Here is a 15,625-nt window from a genome sequence, read left to right as displayed (position 1 = left end):
AATCTGACACCAACTGACACTATAGGTTATTCATTGTGGAAGATAACACGAAAACTCAAAAGGCCCCAGCAACATATTCCTCCTATTAAATAGATGAAAATGATTGGGTTAAAAGCAATAAAGAAACGCCGACAGATTCTCAAAGTATTTAAAAAATGTCTTTAAACCCTTCCCGTCTGAGCTATTTCAAGATGGATTATGAGCTACTAAAATCTTACCTCACAGATCGTCATTTTAGTGTAAAACAAGGCGATGATTCGAACACCGAATTACATGCAATATATTCAGGAGTTCCGCAAGGTGGTGTACTGGGTCCAGTATTATATCTTCTGTACACAACTGATCTACCTACAAGTCTTAGCGTGTCATGAAGATCCAACCATAGCATCAATTAACCTACAAACAGACATAAATCAAAGGCAATTGTGGCTGGCAACTCACAACTTTTACGCTCGGTAGAAGAACATGTCCACCCGCCTATATTAATAATTGTCAATCCCGCAAGCAGAACATGCTAAATATTTTGGGATGCACCTAGATCGGCGCCTAACTTTGAAGAAGTTAATCGGCGGGGCGTAAATCCAAGTTATCATTAAATAACAAGATATTATTGTATAAATCTGTACTCAAGCTTATTTTATCATATGGAGTTCAACTATAGGGAAGTCTACCATTGTTGCAAGTGTTGCGTACCATTGTCGATGCTCCGTAGTATGTTTCAAATGAAGTGATACAACGCCATATTCCTCTAGAACCAATAACGAGTGTAGTTCAACGTGTTTGCCCGAAGTACTTCGAAAGAGTGTCAAAGAATCCCAATGTACTTGCTAATCAGCTAAATATGCGAAGTGACAGTGCAGTGCGTAGGCTAAAATGTCTAACACCATCCGATCTAGTGGACATATACAGACTTTAGAATAAGCTTTAAATTGAGACTACTTAATTAAAATAGCATTTTGTTCTTAATGATCTTTTGATTACTTAATGATGTGATTTTCTACATACCATGTATATATAATATAAACATAACAAATACTTATTGCCTTCTGGGTAGATTGTGTAACCACTAAGGGTAATTAAAAAATATATATAATAACATTTTATTTTAGTCACAGAGTTCACAAAGAAATATTGAATATATGTTGAAATAATTATGAAGACACTGTAACTGAGACTGTACAATATATAGACTTATATACTGACTTTACAAAATATAGAGTGGATTTTGCTCAGGGCGTTTTGTTATGTTTCGTTTAATCGACGGCTATAACGATCTGCAGTAATCTGGTCTCACCAATAAAAAAGTCGCAGTTGATGAGGGACACGCTAAAATCATCGTCTGCGCCTCTAGAGTACTGCTGAAACTAAAGGAAGGTTCCTTTAGGTTAGGAGGATCATGAGAATCCTGCGAAATATCTACTTATCTCTTGAATGTATTTTAAACGGCAATATCTATTGGTAAAAATGCAAAATATAAATATAAAAAACCATTAACTAACTGTTCAATTCGATAGTTTTGATATTTCTCTATACAAAATAACAGTTTTCCATTTAGTATTATTGAGTGTTTCATTTGTGTATACCGACACTAATCACGAAGCATTAAAAGTGGCATACTCGCCAAACAGTTAAATGTGCACGATAACGCTGAAGTGTGTAGGCTCAAACGCAAACTGCCGTGCAAACGGATTAATAGACACATAGTGTGAGATTTAATAAGTTCTAGAATAAGCTAGACTAGTTTTTAGAATAAGTTAGGATAGACTTTAAAATAAGTTAGAATAGTATCTAGAATAAGATTTAGATTATAAGTTGTACAGTAGATCATTTACTGAAGTGATCTACTACATGTCAGGATAGTGATATTAAATAACTGAAATTATATAATAATATGTATTGCCCACGGGTAGATTGTTGACGTTCTAGGAGAATAACAAAAAAGTGGCATATTCGATATTCACTATTTTTACTGTTTGATTTGAGGAAACCCTGCTCCATCATATACTAATTATTTCAACGATTTAAAAATGGTGGTTTTGATGTCAATGAAAAATAATACAAAAATCTAGGGAGAAATATAACACAATTATACACGGTTTTGGCCCTGAGCAACCAAAAGCTGCTAATAAGGTAGATTTGGGGAACTGAATTCAAATCAGTTTTCAGCAGTCCGTTGTCTAAAATTTGTTTTAGTTTTTGAAATATTCAATAAATTTATTATTTCACTATTTTTGGCCATTAACGGCAATTTAAATTAATATTTATATTTATTAAACTAAAAAATATAAATCAGAAATGAACAGAGGTTGATCTGAGTTTTTTAACTTGCTTGGGATCCGTTTAATACATTAGAGTCCAACAGTAATCACTCATCATGCCTTCGTCCCAAAATCATTGCCAGTCAGTAAATACATTTTTAAAAATAAAAATATAATCAGAATATGTATAAACACCTAATACTACTGAAAACCCCGGTGCAGATTGATCAGTTACATTTACCGCGGTTGATATATGAGCTGTCATTATAACATACCAGTATTAGTTGATGAAATGAAACAGAGCTTTAGATTGGAAGTTAATGTATAAATCTGTGATAAAGGGCCAGACATTAGGGACAGCCAATGCCCTACAGATCTAGGAGTTTCGAGTCAACTATGAAGTGTTTGTTGTGAGTGTGTTTGTACTAGTTACATGAGTGGATTTGTTGAATTTATAATATACACTACCGAATCGTTGGAAACAATAAGGTACTTTAAAAATTCTACAATAAAACAGGTAACTTTAACTAATGATTTATTACACACTTACCTATCTTAATCAAACCTTAGAATAATATTTGGTTAAAGTTAGTTATATATATTTACTAGACATTTTAAAAAATAATCAATTTTTGGTTAAACTTTGGTCTCATCAATATATTTATTTTTAATTAATTGTTTACATTTTTTTATTAACTAATTTAAGTATTCAGAATCCAGTATCTTTTATTTACTTGGTAAGTATTCCCACAATCATGCTAAGCTCGATGGGCATCGATTCATCATTTTTCTATTAAATTTATCTCATACTAAATCGGCAGGAAAGAGGTCTGGCAATTGTGATGGCCATTTTATTATACATTTCTAAACTATCACGTTACCACCAACATGCTTAATAGTCTGCACAATTCACGGCTCTAAATCATGTTCGCCTTTTAATCAGCGTTCTATTAGATCAAAAGATCTCAAATTTGAACTCATCCGTCCAATTTTCCTGTTTTTTTTTCGACCAATTTGCATGTGTTTTAGACTATTACAATCTATTTTTCATATGGGTACTAATTAACCTTGGCTTTTTGGCTGCTGTGCATCCTGTAGGGGTCAGTGAACGTCTTTTTACAGTTGTAGTTGAAAGTGGCTTTTCTCGTGTTTCATTTAAAGTAACGGTAATCTGAGTTGTTGAACTGTCATTTGAAGTCTGAGTCTGAACTATAGTTGGAGTGACAATAGTTTTGGAGTTACCTGAATCACTGCTTGGTGTAGTTAAAAAGAGATCAGCCAAAAGTATCACAGCTGAAGCTGCAAGGTCACAAAAGGCCCCTAGTCATTGTTACGAATCACTTATGATTCGGGACTGGACGGAATTAATAACACCACTTATGATTTTAGAACAAAAGAGAAACTTTATTTACATCGCTGGTCTTTTATACAATTTTGAACAGTCTAGATACAAATTACAACGCCCTCTATACTAATTTTTCTTCTTTTCTACATTGGCTCTTGTATCCATATAAATCATATATTTAACACAAATTACAAAAATACATTTAAATTGCCAGAACAAAACTATTATATTCTACATACAAAATTGTTTGAATTTAGAACTATTCTATTTCTACATGGTGAGAATTTAACTTTAATTAATGATTTGATTGATTAAGTCTGCACAATTATGTGATAAACAAACGTAACAATCAATTTCCTTCTTTAGACATAATTCTCTCTTTGAACAATCCTAGAAATAGATGCCAAAACACTGTCCACTTTTAATACCAATTATTTAGTTTGTTCTTGGGCTGCCAAACATACATATGTATTTGCCTTCAAATGAATTTATTCTATGCCATTGGGTTGCCTTTGTAAAATGGCTTGAATCCATTAAAACTTTTCCTAGTTGGTTACCACTCCAGTCTTCATAACTTGTTCCTTCAAGTCCATATAAAGTCGTATAAAGGTTTATTAACAACTATATTTAATTCATTTAAAAAAAATATCGAAAAATATCGATATATCGGCCAAAAAATATCGAATTTTTTTCCGCAAATATAGATATTTTGTCTGCATCCCTACTTCAGGTCCTCTCATTAACGATTCATCAACGAATATAACGAGATGAACATCACCTTCCGAGCACAAGAAATAACAAGTCAATTGAAAAGTCCCCGGCCTACTATAGTAAAACACAATTTTTTCGCAATTTTTTTTTAACATAATATTTTGATACCATTTTTGTAGTACGATTTGTTCTTTACTTCAAAATAGGCCTTAGTTTCGGCGATCACCCCTTCATTCGACGAAAATTTCTTCCCAGCGAGCATTCCTTTGAGATCTGAGAGCAGAAAATAGACGCTGGGGGCCAGATCTGGATTTTCCATTTCATGGATTTCTGCCATCGTTTTCACTGACTTGTGACACGGTGAATTGTCTTGGTAAAGCAGCACTTTCTTTTTCTTCAAGTGCGGCCATTTTTCCAGCGATTTCGTCCTTCAAACGGTCCGATAACGCTATGTAATAGTCCTTCCTTTTTCAAGATAGTCAATGAAAATTATTCCATGCGCATCCCAAAATACGGACGTCATAACCTTGCCAGCCGACTGTTACGTTTTCTCACGCTTTGGAGCGGATTCATCCTGTGCAGTCCACTCGGATAACTCTCGATTGGGCTTCGGAGTGAAATAATGGAGCCATGTTTCATCCATTGTCACATATCGATGCAAAAACTCGGGTTTATTACGCTTGATCATCTTCAAACACTGCTCCGAATCATCAACTCGTCGTTGTTTTGGGTCAAAAGTGAGCTCGCGCGGCACCCTCTTTGCCCAAAGCTTTCTCATACCCAAATATTTTTTAATGATATTATGTACAATGAATTTCAATTTACGGCCATTCAAAATCGTTTTGTGGATTTTTTAAATGTTTTCGTGAAGTGATCTACTACATGCCAGGATAGTGATATTAAATAACTGAAATCATATAATAATACGTACTGCCCACGGGTAGATTGTTGTCGTTCTAGGAGAATAATAAAAAAAGTGGCATATTCGACATTCACTATTTTTACTGTTTGATTTGAGGAAACACTGCTCTATCATATACTAGTTATTCCAACGATCTAAAAATGGTGATTTTGATGTCAATGAAAAATAATACAAAAATCCAGGGAGAAATATATCACAATTATACACGGTTTTGGCCCTGAGCAACCAAAAGCTGCTAATAAGGTAGATTTGGGGAACTGAATTCAAATCAGTTTTCAGCAGCCTGTTGTCTAAAATTTGTTTTAGTTTTTGAAATATTCAATAAATTTATTATTTCAATATTTTTGGCCATTGTGCAGTCCACCCGGATAACTCTCGATTGGGCTTCGGAGTGAAATAATGGAGCTATGTTTCATCCATTGTCACATATCGATGCAAAAACTCGGGTTTATTACGCTTGATCATCTTCAAACACTGCTCCGAATCATCAACTCGTCGTTGTTTTGGGTCAAAAGTGAGCTCGCGCGGCAGCCTCTTTGCCCAAAGCTTTCTCATACCCAAATATTTTTTAATGGTATTATGTACAATGAATTTCAATTTACGGCCATTCAAAATCGTTTTGTGGATTTTTTAAATGTTTTCGTGAAGTGATCTACTACATGCCAGGATAGTGATATTAAATAACTGAAATCATATAATAATACGTACTGCCCACGGGTAGATTGTTGTCGTTCTAGGAGAATAATAAAAAAAGTGGCATATTCGACATTCACTATTTTTACTGTTTGATTTGAGGAAACACTGCTCCATCATATACTAGTTATTCCAACGATTTAAAAATGGTGATTTTGATGTCAATGAAAAATAATACAAAAATTCAGGGAGAAATATATCACAATTATACACGGTTTTGGCCCTGAGCAACCAAAAGCTGCTAACAAGGTAGATTTGGGGAACTGAATTCAAATCAGTTTTCAGCAGCCTGTTGTCTAAAATTTGTTTTAGTTTTTGAAATATTCAATAAATTTATTATTTCAATATTTTTGGCCATTGTGCAGTCCACCCGGATAACTCTCGATTGGGCTTCGGAGTGAAATAATGGAGCTATGTTTCATCCATTGTCACATATCGATGCAAAAACTCGGGTTTATTACGCTTGATCATCTTCAAACACTGCTCCGAATCATCAACTCGTCGTTGTTTTGGGTCAAAAGTGAGCTCGCGCGACACCCACTTTGCCCAGAACTTTCTCATACCCAAATATTTTTGAATGGTATTATGTACAATGAATTTCAATTTACGGTCATTCAAAATCGTTTTGTGGATTTTTTAAATGTTTTCGTCGGTAATAACCTCTTTTGGGCGTCCACTGCGTTCACCGTCTTCGGTGCTCATTTCACCACGGTTAAACTTAGATTACCAATCCTTGATGGTTGATTTTCCTGGGCCAGTATCCGGAAACCCGGCATCAAGCCAAGTTTTTGCGCCAACTGTATTTTTTCCTCTCAAAATGCAATATTGTATCAATACGCGATTCCCTTTTATCCATTTTTGCACAATAACAAAAGTTGCTTCACTTAAAATGCTATAATTCACAAATTAATGATCCGACAGCTGTCAAATTTATACACACATCTTTTGGGGGTTAGGACGAACTCAAAAACGTATAGATTTAATTCTAGTAGAGCTATCTATGTGTCAGGCCGGGGACTTTTCAATTGACCTGTTAGTAATACTCTGATCTTTTAAAATTTAGCTTGTTCATTACTTCATTTCGTGTTCCAACATATAATATGATCGAACCTCAATTTGATTTATCTTGCACTTTAGATCCAGTTGCCTTGAATTGATATTTATGTCAAATTCTAATACTTTGTAACTAAACTTTTCTTCATTGGTTTCAATAGCTTTTTATCCTACCTGTAGCTCTGTTTCTAGATTACTACTGCTTCACTGGTCCTATAATTCTGTAGGTCCCCATGTTTTTAATTTTCTAGTGCTTTATTAAAGCTTGCAAATTACACACATCTGCATTACTAAACTGTTCTTCATTGATTACAACGTTTCTATTTATCCTGCCGATAATTCTGTTGCTTCCCATGTTTCTAATTTGTTTACTGCTTCGCTAAACCTGGTGAATTATACACGGCTGCGTTACTAAACTCTTGAATACTCCATTGATTACAGTGTTTGTTTCTCTCCTACCGATAAGTCAAGATTACATGTTTCTAGTTTTCTGGTGTTTCATTGATACTTGAGTGCTCTAGTTCTCCGTAACTTAATTCCGTGTGTTCCATACAGCCATCTTCCTATTTACACTTTCCTTTGTGTATATATATTTATATATAGTGGAACTTTACGTAAACTCCATTCCCTTGCACTCTCCGTCGTCAGCCCACTGCTTCTTCTCATTTATACAGATAAATCTGGACCCATAACTTGTTACCGAATCACTTATGATTCAGGACGAGACGGAATTAATAACACCACTTATGGCTTTGGAATAAAAGAGAAACTTTATTTACTGGTCTGTATCTCTGGTCTTTTATACAATTTTGAACAGCCTCGATACAAATTACAGCGCTCTCTACTAATTCATCTTCTTTTCTACACTGGCTCTTGTATCGATGTAAATCATATATTTGACAGTCATAAACCAATGAATTGAGGAATACATATTGATGTATTTTCTCGTACTCGTCTTGCTTGTGAATTAATCCAAGCAAAAATGAAATGTAGCAATAAATTAATTTATAATTAAGATTGTACTAAGCGTATCCAATAAAGATGTTATAAAAAAACCAATATGTTTTGAAAAACTCCCTTATATGGATTACCGGTACATAATACATAGTTCAGTGCATAAAGCCTCTAAAGGCAGACTGAAGTTGTTGTGAACTAACATAGTGTACTGAATTTGGACAGACGCTTGCAGATCAAGGTGTACGGTACCAAAGAAGTAATTGCTGTATTTCTGTGCATACTGAGGTAGTTTCTTCAGGAGGGAGGTATTATATCGCCCGACTGTTACAGCACTGGCTACGGGTTGGGAATTTGAGGAGACGTGTTAAGACTGAATGGTGCAACGAGTGAAATGTTCAAATGCTCAAAAATAGGCGTCGTTGATATGGACTTTTGGATTGTTTCTTAATATGTAAAAACAGCCAGTGTGGTTTTGTACCGCCGTTCAAAAAGTCGCCCCTTTCTATAAAATAAAATTGGTTTTTAATGTAAATAAAATATTAATGTAAAATTTTTTGTGTTTTAAAAATAGTTTTTTCACATTGCATACCTTATACTTTACTCTTATACTTACATATTGTTTTTAGGTGTAATTTTGAAGATCGTGAAATTGAAATGTTTTTTACCCGATATGATATCAATCCTTTAAAGGACTTGAAGAAGGAGCATGTTGAAAAATTCTTCGAGAAATTTGGTATAGGTTACATTTTTTGTAAATATTTATCGTTATACAAATATATTTTTAATAGCTCTAGAAGAAGAAGACAGAAAATCCGGACGTGATAAAGCTCTTAAATGGGAAGATTTCCAAAGGTTTGCTATATTTTGGTATTATCTATTATTTTTGTTTATCAAAATAACTGTTTTATAAATGTACATGAGTTTTGATTTATGTAGGTATGAAACATTTTTAGACGCTTTTACTTTATCTAAACAATTTTATTTCAATAATATGGAGTGGTGCCTTGTTTAATTTATATTTTGTAATTAGATTCATCGAGGTGCTACACTACTTCTAATATGTCATATTTTAACGAATTGTTATAGAATAATCATCTTAGGATTGGGTTGAGCCAAAATAATTCGTGTCTGAATAGAGCAGTCCCTATCATTCTGATTGCAAAGTTTCGAGTCTTGTTGGTATATTATTGGTACATATTGTATTCGTCCCGTGATGATTGGGGAAACAATATAATAAGTCTCCAATAATTTCCCACTCTTACAAGGTCTAATGAACCGCGATATGTTAATGATAACACGCCTCTGTTTGATAATAATCATTAGTTTGTGATCTCCAGTAGTTAGTACTTCCCTTGAAAAGATAAGTTCGGTTTATATATTTGTTACTCACTCCTTGTTCCTCCCTATCACATGAGAATTGCAATCAGAACCATTCACCACGGAAGAAGAGATATAAGAAGCGTATTCAGCGTATAAGAAGAACAGAGAGTCTCATACCAGGAACCAAAGCGAAAATATTTCACTCTGTGAAATATGAATGTGAAATATTAATCGTTCTTTCACTAACATAAGGCCCCTAATATAAAGCTCCTTTCTCTCCCAAAAGTCGAAAGACCTCATTATAATCTAAACCAAGAGTGTCGTCCTCCGATTCATCCCTCTTACAATTGGAGAGAATGTCCATCTAAGCACAAGTCATATCCCGATTTAACCCAGTAATATAACACAGAGTTGCTGCGCGGATCATACAGCTACATTGCAAGAAACTAACCTCACCTTCAACTAACTCTCCTTCAAATAATGTTCCTTCTGAACTCATCCATTCGAACATTAATGTATTACACAAGTTAATAGAATCGATGCACCCCGTTACTTTCGCCAGACGGTAATAATGATTTACGTGTCTTTGGACTTCTGTTCCTCTAAACACAAACCAAAAAAAGTCGTTGCCGTGAGATCCTTCGTTGTTTTATTACCACATGCACCATCTACATATCTTGATGCGCAAACATGTCACCTGAATCCCTTTTTAACCTAATTTTCCAACTTCCCTCTGCCATAATAGTGGTTCGTGACATCGCATTACATTTTTTAAGTTTCATTTACAGCCAAACCTTCATCCACTTACGCACCACGCATAGATACACACTCTTAAATAGATGATTTCTGTCCATACAAGAGTAAATGTAGAAAAGAAGAACAACTAGTAGAGGGCGCTGTAATTTGTATTGAGGCTGTTTAAAAATGTATAAAAGAGAGGCGATATAAATAAATTGTTTCTTTTGTTCCAAAGACATAAGTGGTGTTATTAAATTCCGTTCCGTCCCGAATAATAAGTAATTCCTAACACGCACACCCACCTCTGTCAGTTTTCCACGTACAGACCTCACTTTTGATTAATTCAGTCTCCTTTTATTTTCCTATCTTTTCCAATCCTCATATTCATCACATTACCATCATTCCATCCTCCTGAAAGACCAAAACATAAAATAGACTAAGCTGGCCGGCATTTCTCCATCGTCTCTGACGATTCCTCTTAACTTGAAGAGATTCATAGCTGTCATCAAACATGCGGACACCCTGTTAATTAAGGTGAGAAAACGAGCACTGTGACACATACACCCGATGGTAGTGTAGGTCCAGAAGATCTGCCAGTTCCTGGATACATTTATTTTCCGAGTAACTTCATTTTGGAACACAATTTTTCAATCGAAAGTTACAGAAAAGTCAGGAAATAAATGTTCGGGTAAAAAAAATCTTAAGAACCTACGAATCATGAAGCATCGAATCGAATGTGAAGTAAACGCCTGATTCGTAAAGAACCATGGATCAGCAAATTAGCGGGTATAGAGTATGGGCTATCTCGCTTCCTTTCTGAGAGCAACTAAGCTTTTGGTCGAAAAGTAAATCTAGGTACGTTTTCTTTGCTTATCGAGAGGCTAGAGTTGTGAATCGTCGCTCGAGGAAGATATTAACTAATATTAACCAGTGTACCATGTCGTGGAGTTGTTTTTGCCTTCCCTCAATGTGGCCCTGCAAGGTCAACGCATTCGTGAGTAAAGCGGTGTCAGTCACGGGACCAAAGGGAAGCCTTTTGGGACATCATACTATGTTTTTCTAACTTGAAACACATTTTCCAAGCTTTACAAGATACTTCTAGTTGAAGGTACTGAAATTTGATATGTTGACCTCCCTAGTGGGGTCATCTAAGCAATTCATCTGGACCTCGTAACGTTAAGAGTTTTTTCTTGGTCAATGACCGCCAGAAATACGGTTTCTGCTGACTACAGAAATGGATGGTGTTTTGATTTTCCTTGTTTTGCTTTTAGAGAGTTTCCAGAAGAAATAATCGTTAGATATTACAATAATATGAGTACATTTAATGTGTTATTCCTGAACTTAGAATATTCTGTCAAGAACTATAATATCTAATAGAATATAATTATAATGTCGGAAAAAAACCATCAGAAAAACAGCTAGGATAAAGGCACATACATCATAGCTTGAGTGATTTGCTATTTTATATAGCTCTTTTACAGATTATCTGTATAAGTTGATAGAGTAATTTTTTGAAAAACAATGCCAAAAATAGGTTCATTTCCAAGTTTGACATTAATCATTTCAGTTTTACTAGCAAAATTCCTTTTAGGATGTGCACTTTGATTATTAACCAATTAGCAAGATCTCCGAATTGTCATCTAATAGGTTGTTAATCGCTGGTTGATATTTTTTTAAAAATCTCTCGATATCAATATATTTGGTACTCCAAGGACCAAAAATAATTTTATATCGATATGTCAATATATTGATAAATATATTGATAGATATAAAATATATTTTCAACTGTTCTACGCTAAACATTAATATCTAATCATTTATTAACTGAAAAACGTTAATCTGACAAAAATTTATATATGTAAATTATTATTATACCCTCTAATTCTTAATTATGTATTTTCAGACAAGATATGAAGCTGAACGAACTTGAAAAAAGCCTTATTGAATTAGGAGAGAGAGTACACGAACTTCTATCGAAATTAGAAAGTACACAAGAAACAAAAAAGGTCCAATAGTTAAACGATTCAGAAAAATATAACTTTATTAAGATATATAAAATTATACTTAGTGATGCGAAAAAAATATTGGAGAAAAACAATTTAATAGATTTAAATTTTTTTGTAATGTGCTTTAATTATATTTTTAATTATAATTTTTATTTAGTCTTAACCAACAAGTCTCCTAGACTAAACTGGACTGTGTCGACTTCTGCACAATCACAAGTCACAATCCCATAGGCCTACTAACTTCGACATTTTCATCAAAACCAAGGACCACTGTATACATCACTTAGGTGTTCAGAAATTTTGGATTATTCTGAATCTGAATTTCAACTCCCACATTAGTGAAAAATATTGTCTAATATTGCTTAGGGTACTTTCTAATATTAGCTAGTAAAGAACTGTTAAACAAAATAACGCAACAATTAAATTCAATGATTTTGATACATCCCTTCATAAAATAACAGTGTTAGTGTTATTAACTTAACCATGGAATGCTTAAAATTGCATTTTCAACATTCATTATTTTTGTTATTTGATTTGAAGAAATCTGCTGCCAAAGTCAGCCTGGAGAAATAAAAAATTCTATGGTTATGCTATTTTAACATGAAAATTCTAAATCATCATTATCAAATCATCTGTTACATAATAGAGGATCTTACAGATTCACTTTTCTAAAAGTGTATAACTGTTTAGGCACATATTAACCAACCGCCCAATTATTGCATATAGTATTATTCCAAGCAGAGTGGTGAAAGACAATATACCATTTATATACAGCTGCATTTGATTAATTGCATTGTATTAATTGTTCACATTTTTGAACTCAAAATAGCATGATGTGATATGTTTGATTATAGCTTTCCTCATAGTTGCTAAATTCGAAAATACTAATAATAGGACGTTGTTTCTGGCTTTAAAAATCAGGAAAAAACGTTAATGGATGGATTTGAAAGGATCAGATATGCTAATTTCTCTACAGTTATATTACAATATAATATAATTAAAAAGCAAATTTTAAGATAATTACTTTAATATATAATATTTACTATAAACAAAATATTTACAGTACTTTACACAGCATTATGCAGATATATATGTTCAGTCAATACTTAAAAGGGACAAGTTTTATAAATTTATTTAGATATACCATTATAGATAGAGGTTGAATAAAATCATTTAGCTGCACTTGTGATGAGCATTCTAATATATCACAAATGATAGTGGCATTTATATAAGATGAAAATCAGCAATTACAATTCCTTCACATTTTTTATGTCTACAAGAATTTCATGATCTAACATAACTATTTTACGAAGCAATAATTATAAGATAAGAAACAACGGGGACAATTTAATTCTGGGGCTAGTAGGGCTAGTAATTTTCAACTAAAAAAATAGATGTTGATATAATTTTAACATATAATTAACAACACACAAAAAATATATCTTACTGTATTTTTCTGATATCCAGGTATCACACTTAGTTTGGGATCAGGCAAAATAATGTACCTAAATTTGGTTTTGTTTTTAGCAAAATTAGATTTAGTATTTAGGAACATAGTTGTTGAAAATTGCCACAAATACTTTCCTTTCTAATATATTCCTATCACAGACCTAATCAGCAAAATTAACATTTTTTACTTATACATATATCTTAAAGGGAATTAAATAAATACATTATTTATCTCTAGTAAAACTTAATTTTATACAAAAGAAATAGAGTAGTATAAAAACTTACTTAAGTATGATAATATAAGGTTTTCATGAGATAACATGTTTAAATCAAAAAATGTTTTTATAAATTTTTGACATTTATATGTGGAATGCTATAAAGATATTCTTTCCTAGGTTGAATCAGTATACTCATATTTTAGGGCCGAACATAGTACATAATATAACCCTTAAAAGCTAACTTTCTGTTAAATGCAATACACTTACTAGATACATAATGATATTATGTAAAAAGTATTGATCTTTAAATAATACTGAATAATAAGAGTTCAATAATTATCTGGTATTTTTATATTTTTCGATTTAAACAATATTTTTATCTACTAGTGTTCTTAAGAAAAAAATATACAAAACAAGACGGATTGAAATTGCACAAGTGTTGATTAAAAAACTATACAATGTGTACGACAAAATGACCTTTACTTAACCAAGCAAAAATATAATTTTATGTTGAGTTTGTAGAATGAGTTTAGAATTTATTTTTTCCCAAAAGAAACCGAAGATGCGAGGTGTTTTTCTAAAGAGTCGCACTCAGCCAAATCTTCACCATTAGAGCGATAACAACAATTAGAAGAAGCCATATTGCTGTCGATGCTGTCGTAGAAGTCTTGTCGGTTTTCCCAAAGAAAGGTGTTCGCCGTCTGAAATCTATGACTCTCCGAATCGGTGATGGTTTGCTGAATAGAACTCTTCTCCATGAGGGAATCGGGATAATCGTCAAGCTGTTGTTCTGCCTTATATGAAGAGAGAATCCATGGAGATTGAAATTTTTCGTTTCCCAACGGTGAAATTTGAACCTGGGAATAAAAGTAAATACATCAATATATTTATTAGTCATAAAAAATAATCCTTTTTATTTCGCGTACGTAATATATAATTTCGGTGTTTTCCAAAGAAAATGTGATACATTTTGGTTCATTCTGAACATTATTATTATGATTATCTTAAATTACTAAAGGTTTTTTACAGCTTGAAGGTTTAATGTTAATTATCATACTGTTATTTGAGTCACAAATGTACAATCTTATGAAAATAATGTAGTAAATGTAACCAGGTTACACATAACAAGTGTCATAACAATAGTATATAACAATACATATAGTCATAACAATAGTCTTGGAAGATTTCTCATTCCCATTACTGCAATCAATCAAATTAACCAATGTTTATAATAATGATAATATTTTTAAATGTATTTATTACATTGTCACTGGTCGTTGCCCTGCACCTAATATATATAAATGTAATCTATATATGTGTACAGTTTCATACTGATAGATGTGACTTGAGTCTATCATCATGACCAGACTGGGTATTTTTGATTCGAAGTCAGCTAAGTTACAAAAATCGACAAAAGAGCTGTTAGTATCAGTTTTTTTTGGGACGTAAATCAGCCCAGAAAACTATCCTGAAATTTTGTGGATTAAAATTAAAATAAATTTAAACCCGCCTTATTTGCCGGATTTAGTTCTTCGATTTACGCCGCACAAAAAGGCAAGGTCTTTCTGATTTTTCATGTAGGAGTGAATTTCATGAATTAGAGGATAACTGCGATATGAACAAAAATTTAAGGAAAGTATATTAAATATTAAAATATGTTTGCAATGTATTTCAGAGTTTATTGAACAACCTGGTACATACATATCATAAAACAAATAAAAGAAGAAAAGAAATATCAATAATTTTTATAATGATTCAATGAACATTAAATCTAATAAACTTGATGTCTTTGATGTCAAATACACCGTCCATAAGTTTGTTTACATTAAGATAACTCTTCGACGTTAATCAAAAGTAAGGTATCAAAAAATTGAAGATTATATAATGAAATTATTCATACAAATATTTATAGGAAATGATATACAATTTTGATACTTTAAAGAAAACACAACTTG

The 15,625-nt window shown here is 32.8% G+C and overlaps 2 protein-coding genes across 8 annotated transcripts in view; one reads left to right on the top strand and one right to left on the bottom strand.

The window, feature by feature from the left end:
- Positions 1-12,150, top strand: part of LOC143190121 (polycystin-2) — a 28,351-nt gene extending 16,201 nt beyond the window's left edge. The window contains exons 13-15 of one of the 2 annotated variants that reach the window (XM_076394232.1): positions 8,566-8,672; positions 8,728-8,791; positions 11,901-12,150. In XM_076394232.1, coding sequence (XP_076250347.1) covers positions 8,566-8,672; positions 8,728-8,791; positions 11,901-12,012 — 283 coding nt within the window. In that variant the 3' untranslated portion in view covers positions 12,013-12,150. Of the gene's footprint in view, positions 1-8,565; positions 8,673-8,727; positions 8,807-11,900 lie in introns of both variants that reach the window. The other variant, XM_076394233.1, reaches the window with a different exon arrangement.
- Positions 12,151-13,012: 862 nt separating this feature from the next.
- Positions 13,013-15,625, bottom strand: part of jvl (javelin-like) — a 317,251-nt gene continuing 314,638 nt past the window's right edge. For 5 of the 6 annotated variants that reach the window (XM_076394244.1, XM_076394241.1, XM_076394245.1 and 2 more), the window contains one exon: positions 13,013-14,527. In XM_076394244.1, coding sequence (XP_076250359.1) covers positions 14,207-14,527 — 321 coding nt within the window. In that variant the 3' untranslated portion in view covers positions 13,013-14,206. The remainder of the gene's footprint in view (positions 14,528-15,625) is intronic. The other variant, XM_076394247.1, reaches the window with a different exon arrangement.

The sequence above is a fragment of the Rhynchophorus ferrugineus genome, unplaced genomic scaffold (assembly GCF_030347505.1).
Source record: "Rhynchophorus ferrugineus isolate W39M unplaced genomic scaffold, kcgeb_rfMv2 rfM2, whole genome shotgun sequence".
NCBI classification, from domain to species: Eukaryota; Metazoa; Arthropoda; class Insecta; order Coleoptera; family Curculionidae; genus Rhynchophorus; species Rhynchophorus ferrugineus.
The sequence above is the reverse complement of the archived record's forward strand: the minus strand, read 5'-3'. Positions and strand labels throughout refer to the sequence as shown.